The 27,097-nt window shown below is 39.0% G+C and overlaps 1 protein-coding gene across 9 annotated transcripts in view; it reads right to left on the bottom strand.

The window, feature by feature from the left end:
* Positions 1–27,097, bottom strand: part of ARHGAP10 (Rho GTPase activating protein 10) — a 266,272-nt gene that overhangs the window by 107,403 nt on the left and 131,772 nt on the right. For all 9 annotated transcript variants that reach the window (XR_012158591.1, XR_012158590.1, XR_012158592.1 and 6 more), the window contains 5 exons: positions 22,062–22,168; positions 20,137–20,231; positions 13,209–13,290; positions 11,832–11,874; positions 6,469–6,534 (listed from right to left, as the gene is read on the bottom strand). Coding sequence is in view for 6 of the 9 variants with exons in the window: in XM_073341321.1 (XP_073197422.1) it covers positions 6,469–6,534; positions 11,832–11,874; positions 13,209–13,290; positions 20,137–20,231; positions 22,062–22,168 (393 nt within the window). In the remaining 3 variants the exon portion in view is untranslated. The remainder of the gene's footprint in view (positions 1–6,468; positions 6,535–11,831; positions 11,875–13,208; positions 13,291–20,136; positions 20,232–22,061; positions 22,169–27,097) is intronic.

Raw genomic sequence — 27,097 nt, 5'->3', positions numbered from 1 at the left:
CAAAAGAAAAAACAAGCAGAACTAGTCAAATAATGGAAAGCTTATACCTGATGTGACAGGGTCGGGCCAGATGGCTACAAGGGAGTGATAGAAGGCAGATATATTAGCCCCAGGTTAAGCAGGTCCCTTTTCCCTGGGTAAAGTAACAGGGGCAGTTCCTGAACAATCACGAACTTGCTGGAACCAATTAAGGCAGACAGGCTAATTAGGACACCTAGAACCAATTAAGAAGCTACTGGAATCAATTAAGGCAGGCTAATCAGGGCACCTGGTTTAAAAAGGACCTCATTACAGTGAGTGAGGGGTGTGCAAGAAGCTGAGAGTGAGAGGGTGTGCTGCTGGAGGACTGAGGAGTACAAACGCTATCTGGCATCAAGAGATAGGTCCTGTGGTGAGGATACAGAAGGTGTTGGGAGGAGGTCATGGGGAAGTAGCCCAGGGAGTTGTAACTGTCACACAGATGTTACACAAAACACTGTAGACAGCTGTGATCCACAGAGTAGAGGGCAGGTCCGGGTTCCCACCCATCCCCCCAACTCCCTATTGGATACAGGAGGAGCTGACCTGGACTGGGGGTCTCACCAGAGGAGAAGATCTCTAGTGGAACCCACTAGGTGGACCAGCAGAGACTGTGGGGATTGTTCTCCTTCCTTTTCCCCATGCTGGCCAGCAATGAAGTTAGCTGAGTGAACAGCAGGTTTGAGCCACTTGGAAAAGTGGCCAAACTGAGGGCTGCCGTGAATCTCTGAGCAAGCAAATCCGCCAATAAGCGCAGGACCCACCAAGGCAGAGGAGGAACTTTGTCACACTGAATATTAGATAAATATCTTCAAAAATCGTAAGTATCATTTACAATAAATATTATTCTTAATGAATTACTCTAGCAGCTTCACAAATGAGACCACCACCACCACCACCACCTAGTATACTCAGTGGTCAAAACACCTTGACATTTGAAAAATAAAAGGTCTTCTAGATTTTCTTCTTCTTTTTCTTGGGCTTTCTTCTTATTGTCTAGATGGCCACAGATCTAATGATATAATGTAAATTTACATATACAAAAACTTCCCATACCTCTCAGTTTTCCAGAGAGTCCCATGTTTAAGACTAAGATCATCACCACACATGTACTACACATCACTTAGAAAATTGCCAGCAGGAAACAATTAAAATAATTTCTGACCCACCCAAAACTAAGAAGCCTGGAAATCTTGGGGGACTGGAGAGGATGCAAAGTAGAGAGCAGTTCCTGCTTGAATTTCCCTTGGGATTCCGTGGGAACTCCAGCCCAAAGATATATAGATCTCTCATATTCAACTTTCTGATGCTTTGCCAAATGGCACCAGGCCTTTTTGCAGGAGCATCCAACTTTAGTTTCTAGTGCTGCAGAACAAATCTTCTGCATTGTATGCAAGAAACAAGGAAAAGTTGAAGCAACATTCTTACAATCAAATCTATATTATTGTTTTTGCTCATCTCAGAAGTTCAAGCTGTCAGGTTGTATATTGATTTACTGCACTGCTAACATTAAAACTATTAAGAACAAAATTGTGCTGACCTTATGCTTAAAAATAATTTAGGACAAACCACAGCAACCCTTGTTTGGTTTTTAAAACAGATGTGCTGCTGTGAAGTGTCTGAAATGACAGTAATATTGAAACTAGGATGCCACTTTAGCAATAGTAATCACTCTGTGCTGGTAATTACTATCAGATAATTGATCAAGTTCAAATTCATCAACCTGAAAGAAGCAGAGCTCATTGCTAATGCATAATGAGAGGTGCAGAGGGGAATTAATGCTTCTCAATACCGTTTTTATTTTAATGAAATTTTTAATAAAACACAAACACAGTTTGAAATCATGTGATTTCAGATCTGAACATTTAAATACTGCAGAGTATTTTAGAGTGTTAGCTTATTGCCAACTAGAATACAAATTCTGATTGGTTCAGCCAGCAGTAGCAGCCTTTGAACCAAGCACTATTAACAGCTTTGAGAGCTGCAAGGCTCTGCAGTGCATATTCTAATTCTTTTTATATTTACATGAGTTATGGGTGACTGACTCTCAGAATACCAGGGCTTGATTTGGACACATATGGTTTGCTAGGCATGCCAATAAACAAATTTACTATAAGTAAAACAATTCCCCCTGTTTCAAACTTATGCCATAGCAAGCAGGGTGTGTCTACCAACAACGTACATCTCAAATGAGTTTTTTTTTTTAATACATATTGCTAATGTGGGCTATTAATACAGCTGCAGAAATAACATGTTTTACTTAGTTTTCTATCCAATTATGTACTACTGATGTGCTCACACACGCATACTGACAAATCAAGGTAATGCCAGGTTGTTCCTATGGGAAGGTTCCCTATTTTCTCACCAGTGAAACAAAAATTCTGAGGAAAAACTGAGATGACAGCTCACTGCTGCCATCTGTCCCTACATCTCAGAATAGGTGCTGCCGCAGTACCAATTACTAACAAAGTGGAAATTTGTTATTAACCCTTAGCACTGGCATTTTACAAAATGCCGCCCTACTGAGTGCTCAGAGGAAGTAGTACAGTGTCTGTCTGTCTGTCTGCCTCACACACACACACACACACAGACCCCCACCTAGTTTTTCCTTTTGGAAGAACAGCACTCAGATGTTTCTATAATCTTTTCTCTCTCATTTTTATTATCCACTAAGGTGCTGAACTGTAAATCAAAACGGAATAATAAAAAACATCCAGTCTTGCTCTAAAATACAGTATATGGTTGAAAATCCCATCAGAATTGTACTCGTGTCAGAGAAAAATGGGGCCGCAGAGTTTTTAAAATATAATGCTGATTTAATAGCTCAAGTTTTCTAATCTAGTAAATTAGTAAATATCCTTATATATGAGCTCACAAGAATTCTAGTCTACTACCTAATTCTACTTTTAATTGAAGAACAGTTTTTTTTATTCAAAGTGAAATATTTCTTCTCAGCTTGATAAAATGAATAACACAAGTGGGAAAGTCATTCAGCCATTGACAATTTAATGCTCAATATGTTTTCATTTTCTTTTTTTTCCTTTGCATACCAGAGTTATCTGCTATGACATGACAAGACTATTCTCAGTTTCCACCCACACTAGACTGTCCTCTCTTTCCTCCCACACCAACCTCACACCCATTAGGATTAAAAGAGATAAAACATGGCATACAGACACAGACTCTGAGGAGCATCTGTCTTCTATTTTCTTTTATTGAACATTACTTCCTTTAGCAACTTACTGTAAAATATTCACAGTAAAGGTTGTTATAAGATTTATTTTAGTATATCTTCTATTTCCTAGGTATAAAATCTGGAGCTTTGAAGCCTAATAGTTTTCCTCATATTATTATAATAAAGGTACATCAAGGAGACTTGCCTAAATTATTTCATCACTTATGCTCATACAACTCAACAGACATCATTAGAAATGTATGGGTGTAACAGTGCAGAAACTGATCTTCTATCCCTATGAGAGCAACAGCACATGTCATACACAAGGCAAGATTTTGTTTTATTTTGTTTTCAAATACATCTTAAGTATGTTCAGAGTCAATGAACAGATAAACAATAACCATGGCTTTGTATACTATTTCCAAGTCATGTTCCCTTAAGCCGTGGCTGGGTGGATTGCAGAATGCTAGATAGCAGACATATTGCCTACACCCACACCTGAATTCCCCACCCTACAAATAAAAGTGAATATTTTTTTTGAAAACTCTTAATAAAATTAAAATAAAGAAATCATTTGTTTTCCCTACTAACTATCATTGTTCATTTTATCTACTATATATAGCATATAGTAACTACATTAAAAGAACATTGGCAATGTTGCAAAGTCAAGCACTCCAAAGTTAGGAAACGCTAGAATTCATTCAGCCCCCTTGTATGTATGCATTACAATATAACTTCAATTACATGATCACAATATTTTTTCTAGAGGACTCTGCCTCATTCAGTGCACAGACTAGACCAGCTCTAGGGATCAATGAGGGTTGTGTAGCAAAAGACGACAGTTGCCTGCAGGACTCCTGCTTCATGTGTAGCATTTGTTAATTTTTGAGTGCTTGACTTTGCAACCTTACTGTTACTTTAACATAGTTTTGAGTGTGCAATTTCCTAGTTTAAAAATAAAACGCTTCACATGGCATCATATTGACAATCATATGGCTCATTAGCAGATGCACCACACAGATCCCTGCCGCTTGAACTAACAGTACACATGATAGCAGGAGTAGGTTGTCATCCTGTATTGTAGACCAGCATTAAAAGAGAATGGGACACTTTGCCAGTAGGTTACTGAGATATTTGATGAAAGCAGAGGAATGGTGAGCCTTGGAAATCTTGGGTTCCATTCTGGTTCTGGTGGGGAGTGAACTCTTCTGGGCACAGACACGTCTGCTCATTTTCCCCAAGCTTGTACCCTTTCGCACCTTCCCCATGCAACCTGTCCTCATTCCTGGTCTTCCCCACCCCAAGATCCTCATCCTAGTCACACTTGCCTCACCTAGCCAGCCTCAGTAGCCACTCCTCAGGCTTCTCATCCCAGTCCCAATTGCCTTGGCCAGCAAGTCCTAATCTCACCCCTCTGGATGCTACATCCCAGTCCCAGTCTTCCCCTCCCAGCTCCTCATCTGATTTCCCTTCACAGCCTCCCATCATCCCCAGCCCACATTCACCTACTGGTTCCCAGTACAACTCTTACCACATATAGCCCCAGCTCCTTGCCTCAGTCTCTTTGACCAGCCAATCCCAGTTCTCCCCCTTCACACTGTTTCACCTCAGATCCATCTCCACTTCCCACTTGGTTCTCAGTCCCAGTCTCCTCATCCCAATCTATTTCCACCAACAGGTGCAGCTCTTGTCCGCTCTACATTTGAATCAGACATCCTCCTCCTCCACACTGCTTAGACCCAGCAGAGGGTCACTGAGAGGACAGTCAAGACAGTCTTTCCTGCTCTCACAGTTCAGGTGTCCAGATCTGGGCCCAGTACAGCCAACTATAGCCCAAAGCTGAAATTACAGGGAAAGTCCAGCTGATCTTAGGGCTGGAGCATGCTCATTGTAGATGGAATTGTTAGAGATTTTAGTAGCTAAAATCTGAGAAATCTTTACTCAGCAAGTACAAACTGTGATTTTTCTAAAGCTTATAACTTGGCCAAATTTGGGCAGATCTCCACAGGGATGCCAAAAGGCACATTCCTAACACACAGGATGCTCCCTCTCCCCTGCCAAATTTCAAATCCTTGCACCAATGCTTGGGAGTACTAGAGTTGTTCAAAGAAAAGGTCTTGAATTTTTTAACACAGGCAAAATAAGGTATTTTTTTCCTAGCCTTGATCTTGGAAAGAGCTGAACCATTTTAAAAGAAATGCTCAATAAATCAATCAATCCGTCGGCCTGAGGCAATCAGGTTCTTAAAAGAATTTTAATTGAAGAAAAAGTAAAACAATAACCTCTGTAAAATCAGGATGGTAAATACCTTACAGGGTAATTAGATTCAAAACAGAGAGAATCCCTCTAGGCAAAAGCTTAAGTTACAAAAAGATACAAAAACAGGAATATACATTCCATTCAGCACAGCTATTTTACCAGCCATTAAACAAAAGGAAATCTAATGCATTTCTAGCTAGATTACTTACTAACTTAAGGAGTTATGACGAGCATTCCTGATCTGTTCCTGGCAAAAGCATCACACAGAAAGGCAGACCCTTTGCCTGGCCCCTGCCCCGCCCTCCCCCCAGCTTGGAAAGTATCTTGTCTCCTCATTGGTCATTTTGGTCAGGTGCCAGCAAGGTTATCTTAGCTTCTTAACCCTTTACAGGTGAAAGGGTTTTGCCTCCGGCCAGGTGGGATTTTATAGTTCTGTATACAGAAAGGTGGTTACCCTTCCCTTTATATTTATGACACCTTTTAAAAAATTAAAAGCTTCATTAGCAGCATATTAAGCCCCTTATAGCCTGCAGAGTGAGGAACTGCACGCACCCCTTGATGGTGTTTCAGTAACCATGGGCAAATATCTGACCTCCTTTTTACAAACACTGGGACTGCATGAGGCCTGACACAAGAGTGGGGAAGAATATACCTACAGACCCTCCATCAGGATTTCCTCAGGAGTACAGGACACATTTTTGTATACTCAGGAGCAGATCACCCTTAGACCCAACAAATCCTGCATCTTGGCTGGGGGTTAGACGAGATGACCCTTGTAGTGCCTTCTAACCCTATGGTTCTATGATTCTACCTGGAGCACAGCCACAGCTAAAATGGAGGGGCTGGACAGATGCTTCTTCTGAGTCTGGCCTCCATCTTCTCCAAGCTCTACAATGGGTCTGGTGAGACTTTATAGCAGATACACACACACACACCCCACTCCCACCTTCTCACAGGCCTCAGTCATCTTTGTCCTTCCCTCATGAGCAGTAGCATTTGGCTGTGTTGATCATTACCTCGAGTTTCAACGGCACTGATGCATTTTCTCAGAATGGTGAACCCTATCTTATCCAACTGTGCACCTAAAAGGAAAAACAATTTCAAAAAGTTTTAAGCACAATTAATAATATATTTGTCTTTTTCTCACCGATGGCATGTCTACACAAACACTACATGCAGCAAGCTGGGGTGTAAATTTACAGCGTTCCAGCATGCTTCACACCAACTCTCTGTGTGGATCCTGCTGCTATGCTCTAAACATTCCCTAATGTATTTTCACCTACTTCTGTTTCAAGCCACAGTACGTCAACACAAACTAGGGAACTTTTAGCACACATCAGCAGGGTCTACAGGACAGTTAGTGTGCAGCACGTTGAAACGCCGCAGATTTACACCGCTGCTTGCTGTGCCATAAGTGTTCATGTAGACATGCCCAAAGATACAAGGCCAATCTAGCGCTGCTTTTTTGGTAGAAAGTAAGATTGCACCTAACCCTACAGACAGGACCCACTCAGGCAAAACTGAGGAAGAATTCCAGGATTCTTTGTAAAATTTTCTAGAGACATTTTTCTTTTTTGGTCTCTTATATTTGTACAGAACCAATCCTGCAAGCACTTGCTACGAGGTATAGTGACTTCAGAGAGTCTATTCACAGTACTAAGTCTTTGCGGGATTTGACCCTTAATTAGAAACGTATGTTGGCAGGAAAAGAATGTGGTTTAAGATTATTTACTGCAAAGCAAGACAGACTAATCCTAAAAAATTTTCAACTCATTGGAACACGTCCTGCAAGATCTTGAGTATTTGAATACTAGCTATATCCACTGCAGATTTTTAAAGGAAAACCCCAATTCTTAAAACACACCCATAAAACTAAAATGCGCATGGAGACTTTCTGATGGAAAACCCTCAACTAACAGCCAAAAAGACAATAACTGTATTTCCAGTCTTGTTTAAATAATTCCGTGATATTCCCTTTTAAAATAAAGTGAAAATCATATGAAGAGAAGCCTCATGTGAACTTGTCGTTTATTAAATAAAGGATATGACTACAATCAATTTTTAAGCTATATTTTTTAAGCTATATTAAAATATTTCAAACTTCGGGAGGTCATTTCAAGAAACTGGTTTATCAAAAATAATTATTTATAACTTTTTAGCTTTAAATATTTTGACAAACCTAAAAAATGGATCCAATGTCTCTTTTTAAAAAAGTATTATGTAGAATGAATAAAATCTAAGAAAGTTCACCCAATTGGAAAAGAGAGTACTCGTACAGAACACATTGCAATGCTTCTCCCCTATGGAATTCTTCTAGCATCCCCAACAAAGTATGTCCTACACAAGCCAAAAGATTTTTCCCACCACAGATTTAGGACATGTATGTGCATCTCTTCATGGCAGCTGATGAACGAGCTACCTAAAACATGATGTTTTCAAAAGATAATACTCGAGAACCAACTATCTTTGTAAAAAGAAAAGGAGTACTTGTGGCACCTTAGAGACTAACCAATTTATTTGAGCATGAGCTTTCGTGAGCTACAGCTCACTTCATCAGATGTTTACCGTGGAAACTGCAGCAGACTTTATATACACACAGAAATCATGAAACAATACCTCCTCCCACCCCACTGTCCTGCTGGTAATAGCTTATCTAAAGTGATCAACAGGTGGGCCATTTCCAGCACTTTGGACGACTTGATTATGTAAAGAGTTGTCACTTTGGATGGGCTAGCACCAGCAGGAGAGTGAATTTGTGTGGGGGGGTGGAGGGTGAGAAAACCTGGATTTGTGCTGGAAATGGCCCACCTGTTGATCACTTTAGATAAGCTATTACCAGCAGGACAGTGGGGTGGGAGGAGGTATTGTTTCATGATTTCTGTGTGTATATAAAGTCTGCTGCAGTTTCCACGGTAAACATCTGATGAAGTGAGCTGTAGCTCACGAAAGCTCATGCTCAAATAAATTGGTTAGTCTCTAAGGTGCCACAAGTACTCCTTTTCTTTTTGCGAATACAGACTAACACGGCTGTTCCTCTGAAAACTATCTTTGTGGCACTGTCTAAGCCCTTTTCTGCTAAATCAAAACTCATGTTACACAACCACATTTCACCTAACCATCTGGTCTTCACCTTCACTGTTGGCTTGCTCCTACACCATGAAATCTTATGGAAGTTTTCCCATTGACATGAGTGGGAGCAGAATAAACCCCAGGATTACAAAGAACACATGCATTAACCCCTGAATCCAAGGAGAATAGTTGCCTTCATTGTTGGGACGGTGCCAAATTATTATGAATTATTGTGATTGATATGAATGAATGTGGTGAACATGAGTTTGGTATGGCTTGATACGTTTGAATTTGCTAGAGGATTCTGGGAGCAGGGTTCTCTTAGCATCAGACAGTTGGTATGGAAATTTATTGAGAGTGATCAGAGGCTCTATCTGTGTGTGTGATTCAAAATGGAACTTTGGAACATATCACCCAATGGCCAGCTCACCAAGTAAAGAAAATGCAAAAACACGCAATCAGTGAGGTTGGCACAGGCTGACCCGGGTCAAAATGACCCTTTAAGATGGCCGCACACGAAGAGCTCAAGTGAATGATTGAGGAGAGGATAAACGTCAACTGATCTTTGGTCTCTGTCCATTTTGCAGTCCCTTCTAAAATATTAATTAGAAAAACTAGTAATGAATAAAGCTCTAAAATATTAATTGCAATTAATCGCAGTATTAATTGCACTGTTAAACAAGAGAATGCCAATTGAAATTTATTAAATATTTTGGATGTTTTCCTATATATATCTTGTATTCTGTGTTGTAATTGATAAAGTGTATATTTTGATTACAAATATTTCAATGTAAAAATGATAAATAGAAGAAATAATATTTTTCAATTCATCTCATACAAGTACTATAGTGCAATCTCTTTGTCCTGAAAGTGCAACTTACAAATGTAGATTTTTTTTTGTTACATAACTGCACTCAAAAACAAAACCATGTAAAACTTCAGAGCCTACACGTCCACTCAGTCCTACTTCTTGTTCAGCCAATTGCTAAGACAAAAAAGTTTACAGGAGATAACGCTGTCCTCCTCTTATTTACAATGTCACCAGAAAGTGAGAACAGGCATTTGCATGGCACTTTTGTATGCAAATGATATTTTCCATGCTAGTGATGCTAGTTAAAAAAATAATGCATTAATTAAATTTGTGACTCAACTCCTTGGGGGAGAATTGTACCTCCCCTGCTCTGTTTTACCCGCATTCTGCCATATATTTCATATTATGCCAATCTCGGATGATGACCCAACACACGTTGTTCGTTTTAAGAACACTTTCACTGAAGATTTGACAAAACACAAAGAAGGTACCAATGTGAGATTTGTAAAGATAGCTACAGCACTCGACCCAAGATTTAAGAATCTGAAGTGCCTTCCAAAATCTGAGAGGGACAAGGTAGGGAGTATGCTTTCAGAAGTCTTAAAAGAGCAACACTCTGATGCAGATACTACAAAACCCAAACCATCAAAAGTGAAAATCAACCTTCTGCTGGTGGCATCTGACTCAGATAATGAAAATGAACATGCGTTGGTCTATACTGCTTTGGATTGTTATTGAGCAGAACCCGTCATCAGCACGGACGCATGTCGGTGAAGCATGAAGGGACATATCAATCTTTAGCACATCTGGCATGTAGATATCTTGTGATGTGGATTACAACAGTGCAATGAGAATGCCTGTTCTCACTTTCAGGTGACATTGTAAACAAGAAGCAGGCAGCATTTTCTCCTGCAAATGTAAACAAACTTGTTTGTCTGAACAAGAAGTAGGACTGAGTGGACTTGTAGGCTCTAAAATTTTACGTTGTTTTATTTTTGAATGCAGTTTTTTGTACATAATTCTATAATTGTAGGTTCAATTTTCATGATAAAGAAATTGCACTACAGTACTTGTAGGAGGTGAACTGAAAAATACTATTTCTTTTGTCTTTTTACAGTGCAAACACTTGTAATCAAAAATAAATATAAAGTGAACATTGTACACTTTGTATTCTGTGTTGTAATTGAAATCAATATATTTGAAAATGTAGAAAACATCCCAAAGTATTTAAATAAATGGTATTCTATTATTGTTTAACAGTGTGATTAATCACGATTAATTTTTTAAATCACTTGACAGCCCTAGTAATTAAACATTTCTGGGACATGTGACTCCTCTGAGAATAAGAGGTATAAATGCTAAGCAGAGTTAGTTCACCAATTAACATCTGAAGAGGTCTGTGATGCTGTAAGACAGAGGGTCTCAGGGTAGCCAACAACCTGCTATGAGGGACCTTTGTAGGACTTTTGAACCAGAGGGCCTTGAGGTAACCCAAGACCCTGCTTCGGGAGACATTTGACAGACCAAGTAACTGAGGAGAGGAGAGATGATAAGAGTCGAGTCTCCATCTAGGACTGGTAGCTACACCTGCTTTGTGTGCCAATCAAGATACTGTGTAAGGCCAACATAGTTACTGAGGGTTTATGCTTGGGGAATTGAGGCTTATTAGGAAGACGTACTATATAATCTTTTACTGCTTGTGTAATCATTTCTCCAATAAACTGCTGTGCATTGAGCAAATTGAATCCGAATTTTCATTGGTACTTGTAACAATCTGCCCAGCTGTGGGCCATTAAATATCCGTTTCAACATTCATCACTACCTCTTTCTCCATAGGAAAAAGTAAACAATTAAAAAAATATCTTTTATAATGCCAGGTTATGGTTCAGATTTTGAGGACACACAAGTTTTGATTCTCACTGCTACATTAACTCACTACTCTTGCAAATCTACAGTATTTTATACTACTATATAAGCAGTGAGCCTTTATGCTGTTTTTATATATGTGTGCAATGTGACTAAGTTATGGTTTCCAATGCCGTATCGTTTAATTTTCTGATTTCCATACAAATATAATCTCAACCAGTAAAGTTTTGTTATGTTTAGAAGTAAGTTGTACCCTTAAGGCACTTATAGTATGAAATGAGTTGACATGAACAATGGGATAGTTTTTCTCAAAGCAGGTATGAACTTAGACCCCAATACTGCACGCATCTATGCCTGTGCTTACTCCTGTGAGAGGAACCATTAACTTCTGTGGGATGATTTATATTAGTCAAGTTAAGCATGTGCATACGAGTTTTCAGAATCGGAGCCAAAGGGATTAAAATTGAGTTCTTTTTAAAAGTGTATAATCTCTTGTAAAACATTTTTATCTATGCATTTCAGAATTAAAATGTTAAATATTTTATATTTTAATATAATAAATTGATAATTATTAAAATATTAACATATTTAATATAATAAATATTAGTTTTAATAGTAGCTCCAGGTACTTACTTCCCTCCTGTCTTGTGTTGGCTCTATTCAAATTGATGAACAGCTAATAGAAAAATACAAAAATTTAATGCTCTGCAGTAAACAAGTTCATAAGAACAGAACCAAGATGCTTCCTGCTTAATGCCAAACAGGCACAATTGCAGCACTTGATTGCTAACAAATACTGGGCCTCACTTCATACAGTACATTAGCCTAGAGCTGCTCGAATAACAATTTCCAGCCCATGGGGAATTCAGATATTTGACATTTGTGTTTGTTCCAAAGAGCATGAAGAGTCAAACTATCTAAACTTTTTTGGAACGACACATTTCATTTTGGGTTTGATCAACATTAAACTGCAACCACTTAAGCTGCCCCAGAGCCTTACAAGAGCTGTAGTTAAGGTGCCCCCCCCCCCCATTTTTCTCTATTGGCAGACTCCCTGGCTGACTGGTGTGCATTCATGAAAGATGTAATCAGGCCAGAGAGCTCATCCTAGAAAGGACATTGGAGGCATGAGGCACTTATATTACATCTCCCTAGTGGCAAAATGGCAGCTGAAGTAGATGCAAATTTTAATGTCAACCCAACCGGAAACAACATTTTTCAATTAGATTTTCCAGAACTATTAGCAGCACAACATTATATATATTTAACTGCTGAATTCTATTGGGTAAATCAAGTCCTGGTGAATTATAACCGGAACTATTCACAACTTTAAAAAGCTTTTGCTATGATGCTGACAAAAAAGGGGTAACGAAAAGAATTTTTTAAATTCACAGGAGCTATCTGTTGTGACACAGAAATAATACCACCTACTATCGATTCCCACTATTCTCGGCTTACAAACCTAAACCCTAGATCTGAATACTCAAATATAACATGAATAATCCAGTGCTGTATGCTAACTCTGCAACTCCATCCCATGTTTAAAGTATTTTAATATGAACCAAAAACAGGACAACTACTCAATCACGAACAGATTAAAAAATAAAATCATTTTCAAGTAAGACCTATTATTTTCCAGTGTACAGTACATTTTTAAGCTTATAGAAATATTGTCACATGACTGCTCATGCAAGTCTATTTGAATAGTTTAGATTGTTATCAGGAAAAGTGATTAAGTCTACACTAGCCATTACCTAGAATAGTGATATCATCATTGTAATGGAATCTATAAAATCAATTTTTGCTGTTACAAAAATGAAACACCACAGCTTCACCACAATCTTTACAGACCTCTATCCTGTGCTAATGTTTTATTTCACTGATACTCTCTTTCAGTAAATCTATCATTTTGCAGAACTACGTAATCCTGGCATATAAGCCCTGCAGAAAACATGATCATCATTACACTATAACTGTATGCGAAAAATAATCCATGTATTATATTCTTACAGCTTCTTTTCCATCCAAGGCTTCCATCCACAGCTTCCTGTCATCCTCAGAAAATGCCTGCATGGTCACAGGAGTAACAGATCTACAGGAACACCAATAAAGGAAAATAACTATATTTGTCTTTTTATTAGCCAGTACATATAACATCAATTTTGCCTTTTTTTGAATGGCACTCCCATCACCATCACAAAATTCACTGTCCAAGAACAAACTTCTTTTTTGTGTGTGCTATATTACAGAACATTATTCACCCTTAATATTGATGTACTGAGAAATCAACTGTATCTCCAAAGTGAACAGCCATTCTGCAAATTAGGCAGCCAGAGAAAAAATAACAATCCACTTTAAACTACTTATTTAAACTAGAAGTTTGTTAATTTCACCAACAACTGAGAATTACTGAATTTTGTGAATTACAAGATATACAAGATTCAGAGTAACAGCCGTGTTAGTTTGTATTTGCAAAAAGAAAAGGAGTACTTGTGGCACCTTAGAGACTAACCAATTTATTTGAGCATAAGCTTTTGTGAACTACAGCTCACTTCATCGGATGCATGTATGTATGCGATGAAGTGAGCTGTAGCTCACGAAAGCTTATACTCAAATAAATTGGTTAGTCTCTAAGGTGCCACAAGTACTCCTTTTCTTTTTAAGATATACAAGATATATAAGATCAGGGCTATTGTACAAAAATATTACTTTGTTAATTTATTTGAAATGTAGAGTTCAGTTTTAAATATTTGTGCCAATACTCTAGAGTATTCTAGTAAATATTCTATAGTACATTTTATAAAGAGTAATTAAGTCTTAATATGATACCTCATTACAAAATTCAGCTATTAAAATTTTTCTAACGAGTGAAGAAAGTCTGAATTTTGGGATGTAGAGATTAGTAAATAGAGATTAGTGTAAATCTAACTTTTTTTAATAGAGTATGATTGAACTTTTAAAAATAAATAATTGTGAAGCTTATTAAAGAAACCAAATGCAAGGGAAGTTAACAGCTGCAATGAAGTAGGAGTAGTGATGCTAGTAATTACTTTCCTGCCAATTAAAAACAGTGTATCACATTCACCCTGTTAGGATATAGATATTCAGGCCTGTCTGTAAAGGCCTATACTCTAAGAATTTAGGTGTATTCTTATCACTTAGCTAGTAATAGAGGTATACAAGAAAGAATCAAAATCACTGTCTGCTGGTGTAAGGGCCTTCTCTTACTGTGACAGTCTGAGGCCCTGTGCTTAGGCTAAGGCCTTTGGCTAAGCAGCAGAGGCAGCCACAGGCTGGGAAGTGAATGGTCACAACCTCACATTCCAAACTAGTCACACTGAAATAAGGCAATCTGGGGCTGTTAGAAAGGTGATTTGATCTATCACCTCCAGAGAAAGGGAAGAGCCTAGAGGATGTAAAAGGAAGTTTAGTTTAATAGTTTTCTGTTCAGTAAGAACTCACTTATCAATAGACACAGCTGGGAAACCCTTATGTCTTTATAGATGTAGTTGTGAAATCCTCACTTCTGTATTGTTTTGTCATTATAGTTCCCACTTTGCTATTGTTTATTGGCGTGGTCTCTGTCTGGTTCTGTGATTGTTTCTGTCTGCTATATAATTAATTTTGCTGGGTGTAAACTAATTAAGGTGGTGGAATATAATTGGTTAAAAATCATGTTATAACATGATTAGGATTGGTTAGTTAAATTTCAAGGGGGGGGGGAGAGGAATGGTAACCGGGACACAGGTAAGGCTCTGTGGTGTCAGAGCTGGGAAGGGGGACACTAAGGAAGGAAACTGGAATCATGCTTGCTGGAAGTTCACCCCAATGAACATCAAATTGTTTGCACCTTTGGACTTTGGGTATTGTTGCCCTCTGTTCATGCGAGAAGGATGAGGGAAGTAAGCGGGTAAAGGAATAAGCCCCCTAACACACCCTGCCACTGAATACCATATTTATAAATATGATATGCCTCAATCCTTTTTCTTTCTGCCTTCCAATTACTGAACTAAGTTTTGGTTTTCCAAATTAATTTCAGCATAGCACTGTGCAGATAGGAATTATGGTGCCCTACTCCCTTGCTCAGTGCATCCCTTTGGATTACACATCAGGACAAAATACCCATACAATCCAAGGATTCAAGATACTGTAGTAAATGGAAGCTTCCTGCCTCAGATTTTTTTTTTTTTAATTGTCCTTCCTCTGAGCCAATGCTAGACTCAGGGGAGCCAATTATAATTATGGAAACGAACTGCAAATGGCATAAACATTTCTCTTTAGATCTATTAAAGTGAGGGTACGATCACTGTGCATACAAGAGGTATCCTACTCTCCTGAAAAACACTGCTTCCCCCTAGCAGATATAAAAATAAACCATAAAAAAAAAGCCTTCTGCAGGAATTCATTAAATGTGTGCATCTTATACCCTTTGTGGCTAAATATAAGAAAATACAGATATGAATAGAAGAAGTAAGATGTGGGAGATGGAGGGAGAAACAGACTTTCCAGGGCTTAAACTGGACATTTAGTATTATTCAGTTTCAACCATGCTAAATGTACAAAACTGAATAATTCTGCAAGGAAAGAAAAGCAGGGAAATGGCTGAACTAGCAAAAGGACCACATAATATTTCAACGTCTTCTCTTATCTCCATTTTATCAGTGAAAGTAAAAACCCAGTATATCGCTTTTACATAATGCAAATGCTCCTCCTCTTCACTAGAATTACAAAAGTGAAGTGAAAGCACTAAAACACACTCTCTCCCCCACCCTCAGCAGCGTATCAAGAGAATCATCTGTGTTCTGTATTGGTACAAAGCTAGTCTCGGAGAGATATTTATTCCTTCCCCTCCTCCACAAAGGTGGTCTATATTTAAGGTTTCATTTCTTAAAATTTGCCACCACCACCACCACAAGTAGTTAAACTACTGGAATGTTAGTGCAGTCAGGGAACACAGCCTACACAAGAACTTCCGCCACTGCCACTTCTGGTGGAACCAAATCAACTGCTAATAATGCAGGGAAAAAAATTTCTTGGGCAGGCAAGGTCTATTGCATCATCAGGACATAAGACTACAGTGATGAAAAGCCTCTTATCAGGATGAACCAGTGTACAGTGGGCTAGAATAAATCTTTTTATGGAGAAGTGTAGGTTTCACTGCAAAGTCAAAGAAGCATGCATGTTGCAGACATATAAACAGTATGAAATAAGGAAATTTGTACTATCTGTCCACTGATCCTAAAAATGTTAAATACTCAAACTACTCACATCTTCCACTGTTACTGTCATAACAAGTACATTAATGTTTAACTATTTCTCAAGAAATTAGAGTACTTCAAAGCATTAAATAGATTCCCATAGCACAGACCCATTCTTATGTTGCGCATATTTGAAAGTAGAAAAGCATCAAACGTGACACGAGATATTAAATCAGAAGAATTGGTATCTAGTGTTGTTAGCGTGAGGCAAGTTTTGGAGCCCATAAAACCTACAGCTTGGATTCTGATAAGGATAAAGGACAATCACAGCTTTCTGATTAAAAGAAAATGAGAGTTAGTTTCTTGTTACGAGAGCTTTGAAAACAAACAGATGTCAACTGATTGCTAAACCTGAGACTCTTTCCTAAAAATCATTGGTCATTCCCTGTATCCAAAGCATGGGGACACACAAAACCCAGGACCAATGGTTAGTCTTTTGACTACTTTGGTGAGAGAGATGTCTGAGAAATACACAGCAGTGCTGTCCAGACTGCTACTAATGAAGCTAGGGCAGTTGCTAAGCCCCTACACCAGCTGAGACAGTGCCTCTACTGAGTAGCCAGCACAGCCTCCATCCACAAGGGGTACACAAGAACATAAGAACGGCCATATTGATCAGACCAAACATCCATCTAGCCCAATATCCTGTCTTCCGACACTGGCCAATGCCAGGTGTCCCAGAGGGAATGAACAGGTAATCAAGTGATCCATCCCCTGTCATCCATTCCCATATGCTGGCAAACAGAGGCTAGAGACACCATCTGGGTCCATCCTGGCTAATGGCCATTGATGGACCTATCCTCCATGAACTTATCTAGTTTTTTTTTTAACCTGTTATAGACTTGGCCTTCACAACATCCACTGGCAAGGAGTTCCACAGGTTGACTATGCATTGTGTGAAAAAATACTTCCTTTTATTTGTTTTAAACCTGCTGCCTATTAATTTCATTTGGTCACCCCTAGTTCTTGTGTTATGAGGAGGAGTAAATAACGCTTCCTTATTTACTTACTCCACACCAGTCATGATTTTATAGACCTCTGCCATAGCCCCCCTTAGTCATCTCTTTTCCAAGCTGAAAAGTCCCAGTCTTATTAATCTTTCCTAATATGGCAGCCATTCCATACCCCTAATCATTTATGTTGTCCTTTTCTGAACCTTTTCCAATTCCAATATATCTTTTTGAGATGGGGTGACCACATCTCCACACAGCATTCAAAAGGTGGACGTACCATGGATTTATATAGAAGCAATATGATATTTTCTGTCTTCTTATTTACCCCTTTCTTAATGATTCCCAACAGTTTCTTCGCTTTTTTCACTGCTGCTGCACATTGAGTGGATGTTTTCAGAGAACTATCCGCAATGACCATTTATTCCTACCCTTTGTTTCCTATCTTTTAACCAGTTACATCTCAGTACCACAAGAGGCAGCCTTGTGTACCGGTTACAGTGAACAGGAGTTGGTTCAATTTTGCAGGGGAAAGATGGGTATGAAACATTGTTTTGCAGGATCAGCCAAACATGCTCCATTCCGGCTCAGTGGCAATGAGTACACAAGACTGAAGAATTTGAAGAATTAAGTTTTCACACCATATGCCAGGTTAGAATGGCATTAATTGGCAAGCTCAGGGAGTAAGTTGGATGGCCTAGAAGGAAAGAGCTGCAAAAGGGCAAAGTCAGAAAAATGTTAGAGAAATATCACAGAAAGTGACAGATTACTCTGTGCATAAGGTCACAAAGAATGCATCAGTGTCACATCATCAGAAGACTTACCAGAGTGACAGAGAATGGCAAAGAGCAAAGTAACATTTTAAAAAATAATCCAGCTCTGATTTTAAAACATTTTTCTAGAATCTATGGATTTCTCCACACTCATGGAAGTAAACAGAGAGTTAGGAGTAAAAACTGTAGATTCCCTGTGACCTGGTAGGGTATTATAAACATGTTCCACCCTGGCATAGGGCTTAATAAAGATGACAATTTGCATGTGTCAGAGACAGACAAATGCAGATTCCATATTAACCACTAAATCATGCTGAGAGAGCCCTGCAAATCATATCCATTTTATATCTGCAGACCATTTTTGCAGATCGGATGCAGATACAAATTTTGTATCTGTGCAGGGCTCTAATCATGCTGATTAATAGGGTGTTACAGACACAAGGCACACTGGGAAGTCTCTACCCCAGGATACCCAATGATGCATCAGTGTAAGGGAGTTTGGGTTATATTTGATCATCTCATCTGTAAAGCTGACCTCCAATATGCAGTTTAAATTTAGTATTTTGGAGCCTGAAACCCATAACTGGGAATTGATGAGACTCTCCTACATTCCAAGTAGCATTTCGTACTAGACCTACTCCAGTTCAGTGCAGAGAGAGAACTGATTAACCAATGGAATACATCTTGATCAAAGAAATATTTTTAATCACAATGCCTTCTAAACCGGATTCTCCCACCCTCACACTGAATGAAGACCAGTTGAGGTGGAAAACATAAAATTTGACATATTTTAAAATATTAGATTTATCTGATAAGCAAAATGAGTACACAGTTTCCTGAGTTTGAGATAACCCAGTAGAACGCAAATGGAATCACACAGGAGAGATGGCTGCAGCACTGTATGGGATGTATCATGCCCTGTAATGAAAAGTTAGTACAGTAGAACCTCAGAGTTATGAATACATTGGGAATGGAGGTCGTTTATAACTCTGAACAAAAAGTTATGGTTCTTCTTTCAAAAGTTTAAGACTTAACATTGACTTAATACAGTTTTAAAACTTTATTATGCAGAAGAAAAATGCTGCTTTTATCCATCTTAATTTAAATGAAACAAGCACAGAAACAGTTTTCTTACCTTGTCAAATCTTTTTAAATTTTCCCTTTTTTAATAGTTTATGTTTACCACAATACTGTACTATATTTGCTTTTTTTGGGGGGGGGGGCTGGTGAGCAGGGGAGTCCTCTGCTGCTGCCTGATTTTGTACTTCTGGTTCCAAATGAGGTGTGTGGTTGACCAGTCAGTTTGTAACTCTGATGTTTGTAACTCTGAGGTGCTACTGTATGTTACTTTTATATTGCCTTTGCATCCCATAATAAGAATAAATTGCCTGGTTCTAACTTAGCCAAAATGTAGCTTTGTAATATACCTTTCATTTCAGCGACCAGCATACAACAAATCTCAAGAAACTGTAATTCTCCATGGGCTTCTTCCCTCTAATGTTGAAGTAACAGAGCACCCAATATTTGGTCTTTTGGCCATTAATGCATGGATAATCCATAGTGACCCTTGTCTTCCATCACAGCTATATGTGCTTCAAATAAGGTTACAGCCACCACTTTATCATTATTATTGTACACATTCCTAGTGTGCACAAAGAACCATAGTGCATGAGCCAAGAAAGAATGTATTTCTTTTATGCTTTTTCTTCCAAGTGAAAACCTCAGGCAGTGCGTGCATTTGAAGGTAGATTCTTATTGCCTCATAACTTTGGATAATTCAAGCTAAACAATAAGCCAGGACTGCCTCGCTTGGATATTCCTCTAATGATGATTTCCTTGCAGGAAGCCGTTTTATTACTATGCATCTGAGATCCTCGCAAGGAGAGGCAGTATATAAAATCCAAGTTATTATTAACATTTACCCTGATGCTTTCTTTAGTGTATTTTACCAGCTTACCTGTCTGCAGCTTCTATGTCAAAACAGAAACGCCTGTCTATAGTATCCATATTTCTTTTGGTACAGAATGTAAGGAGGAAAATGTCCCCGTCACCCTATAAACAAAGAGATTTTTTTTATATGCTTGATGTAATAACAAAACTGAAATCCAAAGCTTCTGTAAGCCAAGTGATGAAACCTGAATATGATAAACCTATATTAAAGTAAAAGCAAAAGCTGGACTGAAACTGACATATGCAATGGAATTCAGTTATGGATGCCATTCAGGTCTTTAAAATCTAAACATGTTACTGCAGAAGCCTCAAAAACCAAGGCTATTTTATACATTTTATACATCTGCAGCAATACAGTGCGTCTTTTATTTGAAATTTTGTAGTTTAAATGAATAAAAACATTGTAAAAAAAAAAATCAGAACGTTGCACCCATTGCAACATCAATGCAGACATATTGTAAGAGAAACTTTCACTGTAACATTTTTTCCCAGACGTGGTAATATTCCAAATTCCACTTTAAAGGGCTACAATTAAAGTAGTTAGGACAAAAAAGGGACCTACAGTACCATGAAATTTGCGTTTTATAGCAGGTGTTATCTTCAAAATCCACTGTGTGTTCATAGCACATTTGCAAACTCATCCATACAGCATCCAAAAATCAAATACATGAAATAAACTGTGACTGATTTTCAATAAGCTGCTATATGAGGCACTCTCCTGTATCAGAACATGCAGCCATTAGTTTTGTGTGGTGGACAGTACGTTATGCATTTTAATTAATTTTAACATTTCTAGGTGCATGAAGCTTTGGTTTGAAAGAATAAATTACACTGTGTGGTTCAAGAAGGGGAGATCTTCAAAAAAGGACAAATGCCAGACAGAACAACAGGTCACATTTTTTGGCTTAGCTGCCTTGCTGGTGTCTCTTTAGAAACTTTGTAGTGCATGATTACATATTTCAATAGGTTAACTAAAATAGCCTATTACAGTCACAATAAGTTAGAGTGTAAATTTACAAAAGTGCCTACATGACTTAGGAGCTTAAGTGCTATAGACTTCCAAGAGCACTTAAGCTTCTAAGTCATGTAGGCACTTATGAAAAAAAATTTTCCCAACACATTTAAAGAAATATGTTTTACTAAGAATGATGAAAAGATCCTCCTGTCTACCAAGCATGCATGGATATAATCTTCAATGGAGGTCCAACCCCTGAGGACTATTAAAACTAAACAGGGCAGGATGCTGCATTTGCAGGAAGATTGACTGGGAGATCTAAAACGCCTTTTTCATCTTCAAATTTATTATTTCTGTAACAAAAACATATTTCATTCATACTAATGCCATCACTGAATGCCAGGCCCTGAAAGATGCTGAGTGCCCTCAATTTCCAATCACTTCAATGAGAATTAAGGGTTTAGCATCCAACAGAGGACTGACCCCTGAATGTTCTAGATGCTATCAAGGAAAGCTTAAATTATTTTTCTGATTGTCCGTGCAAATTGCATTCCATTTTAAGAATTATCTAAAAGCCTCCTAACCTAACCTCTCCTCCCCACACCGCCAGCTCTCCTGTCTACGTGCCTTGGAAGAAAAATTTGGATGGAGAGTATAAGTGAGAAACCTAATGCAACTGTACTGTCTCAGTTCACACTTGGATATAATCAGACTAAAAACTTTAAATTCCCTTAGTGAAAACTACACATGAAAGGCACATTAGGTGTATTTTAGCTCTCATATGTTTTCTACTTTTCCAACACTAAGCAACTAAAACTTCTACGGAATCCTTATCTATTAAACCATTCCATTATTTTAGCTTAATATCATTAGAGGGCAAATTGTGAACTGCATGAAAAATATATTTGACATATCTTATCTAACATATCCTCTCATTTAGATACAGGGCATGAAGAAGTATAATGAAATGTACTTACAATTTTCCCTCCTGACCTGTGTTCAAATGGGATCATGGTGAACTTCTTTGTTTCCTTCCTATACATGCAGTAATGTTTTACCCAACTGGAGCCAAATGGGGCAGGCCCTTAAAGAAAAATCAAACCATTAACTATGTCTTATTATTTAAGATGTTTTGCTGCTCTTCCCATGTTACAAAAATCTACTTAACCTATCATTACATTCCTAAATGTATCAAGTTACAAAGTCGAGCAATATTGCTGTCAAATCATAATAAATGTTAGCCTGTGTTTAGTGATCTGTACTCTCCTGCATTATGTATTCTATTCTCACTGATATTTACAATCTAATGGAAAACAGCTCTTACTAGATGCATCTCCATCTTACCTCCTTCACTGCTAGACAAAAGCATTTTTGCCCATACAATTGCTTAGAATGAAATCAAGGAATTTCAGGGCACATTAGGTGTGCTCAGAAGCAATTAAGCAGTAAACTCATCATATAATCCTAGTTCTAAAACAAAATGCTGTCTGATACATCATTATATACAGGTAAATTCTGCTTATCCAACTACCTGGAAGTGAGGGTATCCAGAACTTTGGATAATCTGTTTTGAATAAGTGAATTTGAGTTCCAATATGAATTTCAGATTAAGAGATAAAAAAACAAAAACAAATTTTGAGTAACTTGAATTTGGCACATCTAGTTCCATAGGTATTTTTCACTCTATCCAATGCAAGAAATGCCAGCAAGTCAAACACATACCACAGAATACTACAACATGGCTCATGCTCACCTGCATCTTTTAGAAGAGAAACTGGGCTCTGGTCTACACTATGAGTTTAGGTCGAATTTAGCAGTGTTAGATCGATTTAACCCTGCACTCGTCCACACGACAAAGCCATTTTTGTCGACTTAAAGGACTCTTAAAATCGATTTCTGTACTCCTCCCCAACGAGGGGATTAGCGCTGAAATCGACATCGCCGGGTCGAATTTGGGGTAGTGTGGATGCAATTCAACGGTATTGCCCTCTGGGAGCTATCCCAGAGTGCTCCACTGTGACCGCTCTGGACAGCACTTTCAACTCAGATGCATGAGCCAGGTACACAGGAAAAGCACCAAGAACTTTTGAATTTCATTTCCTGTTTGGTCAGCGTGGCGAGCTCATCAGCAGAGCTCATCAGCAGAGCTGGAACATAAAAAAACAAGCCCAGTTTGCTACTGCATCACTTCCCCCAGCAGAGAGCAACTGACAATGGAACCAGCAGGAACTGCCACTGCAGAAATTCCTGCCTTGTCAGTAGTAAGGAGCCTTTACTGCTGCAACCTGACTATTTGCTGGGACAGAAACTCAGGAAGGCAAGAGTCCAGCCCAGCATATGATCTTAGCAAGGGAGCCAAGACCTCAGCATATCAGTGTGGTGAGTAAGCACAGCTTGGGAGAATCAGCCCTTCCTCCCACCCAATCTGATCCTGGTCAAACCCTAAATTTAGTGAGATCACATTCATATTCATAGCTTTTTTTGGTCCAGTCAGCCTTGAGACTATACTTTTATATTTCTTTACTGTTTCGGACCACAGAGTATTTTTTTAAATGCGGATCAGGATGTTTTTAATAAATTTGGTTATTCTGATATTGTGAAGTAGCTGGGTACCACATTTATCTACTATAGGCACTTCATTATTATTGAACACATGTAGCAGAAATGCCTAAAGGACAGTCAATTAAATTCGGGTGCAGTCCAGGGAGACTACATCCAAGCACGTAATGTTCCAAACTGATTTGAGCAGAAGTGTAAGCTGGTCATGTTGTTTGCCCAGATATGCCGTCTACATAGACTACACACCTATAGTAAAGAGGAGACCAGGTGGGGGAAAAAAGTGCTGCCCCCAGATTCCTAGTCAGCTGCCAATCCAGCACTCAGCTGGATACAGTCTGGGCAGCACTAGCTCTCCAAGATTCCTGAACTCCCACAAATACCCCTAAACCTTTTCACATGATTTTGGGTTTGATATAAAAGAATCAATGTGCCTTAATAGTTTCTATAGTTTAGCTGACAATGCTTACACTGAAACAAAAATAAATCTACACATTTGGGATCTACGGATGGGGGAAAGGCATTTAAAAAATTAAAATACACAAACTTATTTGAGAATTATTTTTAAGGCAAACTAGGAAAAGAAAGTTAACAAGGACCCAAAACAGTGTTTTCTTAGAGAATGGAGTCATCGGGATGATTCCTCACTATTGGTGAGTTTAAAACACTTTTTCAGGACGAGCATGTAATAGAGTCAGAAGTATGAAGCAATGACTCTGAATCCTTTCAAGGAGTATGTAGAATCTTCAATACATGAGACACTCACTTTATACATGCCCTCATTTGCATCGTACAAGATGTTCCTCTGATTATGCAATTAATCACCATTATTAACGCATTGAGAGAGTACCAGCCTCAGGTTAGATAAAACTCAACATTAAGAGTGTGCATATTTTTAAAACTTTAAATCAGATTTTTTAAAATGATTAGACTTGTTTAAAAGCCAACATTTGAATTCACAGCCATTTGTCCAGGATTAAGATCACTACAACTTATTAGTAATTTAAGTACACTGAAAGTTGGATTGTGTGTACTGGAATGCATTAATAGGATGTTCTTTGAATAACATCTGTGTATCAGCACAACAGGATTCATGATATTTGCTGTCCAACATCCAGCCTACTTTATTAAACAATAAGAACACAGCTAGAGAATGAAAGCACATAGCTGAACTATGGAATAAGAGCTGCAATCCTCAAATTTAACTGGCCTGATTTCAGAGGTACTGAGCACTGACTAGTCTCATTAAATTTCCATGAGAGTCAATACTGCTCAGCACTTCTGAAATTCGGGTCAAATGCCTACCCCTCAAAAATTGAGGGGGAAAATGCTTCCATTTGGCAGCACTTCCTCAAAGATGAATTCTTGCTATTTGGAATGATAGCTTGAACCTTCAAACAGGATTCTCTCTAAATTTATTGCCCATCCAAAAGCCAGGGAGAGGAACGCTGGGTTGGATTGTTGGTCCTACCCCCATTCTATGACAGTAGGTAGATGCAGGGGAGGGAAAACATCTGGAGAGTCATCATGAACCAGAACTGTCTTGGCCACCAAGAAGGTATTAAGACTACTGTCACCTTGCCCATCTTTATCTTCCTGAGCACAACACGTGGTAGGAGGAGAATGGGAGGGAAGGCATACATCAATGGGCCTGACCATTGTGTTAGGAAGGCATCCCCTCTGACGCAGCAGCAAGCTGTTCTGAGAGCAGTAAGCTGAGCACACTTCTTGTTTGACTGAGTGCCAAAGTAGTCCCAAGATGATATTATTCCCCATTGACAAAATATCTGCTGGACCGCTGACACATGAGCACCGATTTGTATTCTTTGTGAAAATTCCTGCTAAGATTGTCTGCTAGGGAGTTCATTATGCCCAGGAGTAGCTCTGCAGAAAGGGTGATCTATGTTGGATATACCAATTCCAGAGTCATACTGCCTCCCAACATAGTGGGTTGGACCTTGCTCCCTCCTGTTTGTTTATATAATAAACAGTGGTCATATTGTCTGACCTGAGTAGAAAAGAATTGTTTGCATGCTTGGCATACTGATTGTGGATCAAGGAGGTTGATGTAGCACATGGACTCTTCTGGAGTCTGGGAACTTTGAGCAACTTGGTCATCCAGGTGCCCTCCCCAGCCTAGAAGAGACTCGTCCATGATGAAGGTATACAGGAAACCCACACAAACATTGTGGCTCTTCTCCCACCAGGTAAGATATGCCCAGATGTAGGGAGGAAGTGAGACTCTCTTATCCAAGGAGTCTTGGGGTTTGGAAAGCCTGGTGAAGGGGGTCACACGTGCATAATGCCATGTGTCCTCTGAGGACCACGCAGGATTGGACTGTCATTTGACTACTGAGTCAAGTTGGATGTTAAGGTCTTTCATCACAAGAATCTATCCTGTGGTAAGTAGGCCCCGGCCGCAACTGTATCCAGGACTGTTCCTATAAATGTTATAGACATTGTGGGTATTAAAATGGACTTTCCTGAGTTTATTTGTACAAGAATTGGCAAAGGGTCAAGGAGGTTGGGGAGTACTATCTGCACTTCCTATACAATCATCCCTTAAACACAAAAAAGAAGCTTACTGAAGTGGAAGATTGGACAAATGACCACGGAGGAGTATAAAAATATTGCTCGAGCATGCAGCAGTGAAATCAGGAAGGCCAAATCACACCTAGAGTTGCAGCTAGCAAGAGACGTTAAGAGTAACAAGAAGGGTTTCTTCAGGTATGTTAGCAACAAGAAGAAAGTCAAGGAAAGTGTGGGCCCCTCACTGAATGAAGGAGGCAACTTAGTGACAGACGATATGGAAAAAGCTAATGTACTCAATGCTTTTTTTGCCTCTGTCATCACGAACAAGGTCAGCTCCAAGACTACTGCACTGGGCAGAAGAGCATGGGGAGGAGGTGACCAGCCCTCTGTGGAGAAAGAAGTGGTTCGGGACTATTTAGAAAAGCTGGACAAGGACAAGTCCATGGGGCCAGATGCACTGCATCCGAGAGTGCTAAAGGAGTTAGCAGATGTGATTGCAGAGCCATTGGCCATTGTCTTTAAAAACTCATGGCGATCAGGTGAGGTCCTGGACGACTGGAAAAAGGCTAATGTAGTGCCCATCTTTAAAAAAGGGAAGGAGGAGGACCGGGGAACTACAGGCCAGTCAGCCTCACCTTAGTCCCTGGAAAAATCATGGAGCAGGTCCTCAAGGAATCAGTTCTGAAGCACTTAGAGGAGAGGAAAGTGTTTAGGAATACTCAGCATGGATTCACCAAGGGCAAGTCATGCCTGACTAATCTAATTGCCTTCTATGATGAGATAACTGGCTCTGTGGACATGTTATTCCTTGGCTTTAGCAAAGCTTTTCTCCCACAGCACTCTTGCCAGCAAGTTAAAGTAGTATGGGCTGGATGGATGGACTATAAGGTGGATAGAAAGCTGGCTAGATCATGGGGCTCAACAG

The sequence above is a fragment of the Lepidochelys kempii genome, chromosome 4, assembly GCF_965140265.1.
Source record: "Lepidochelys kempii isolate rLepKem1 chromosome 4, rLepKem1.hap2, whole genome shotgun sequence".
Lineage (NCBI taxonomy): Eukaryota > Metazoa > Chordata > Testudines > Cheloniidae > Lepidochelys > Lepidochelys kempii.
This window is presented reverse-complemented; position numbering and strand designations above follow the sequence as displayed.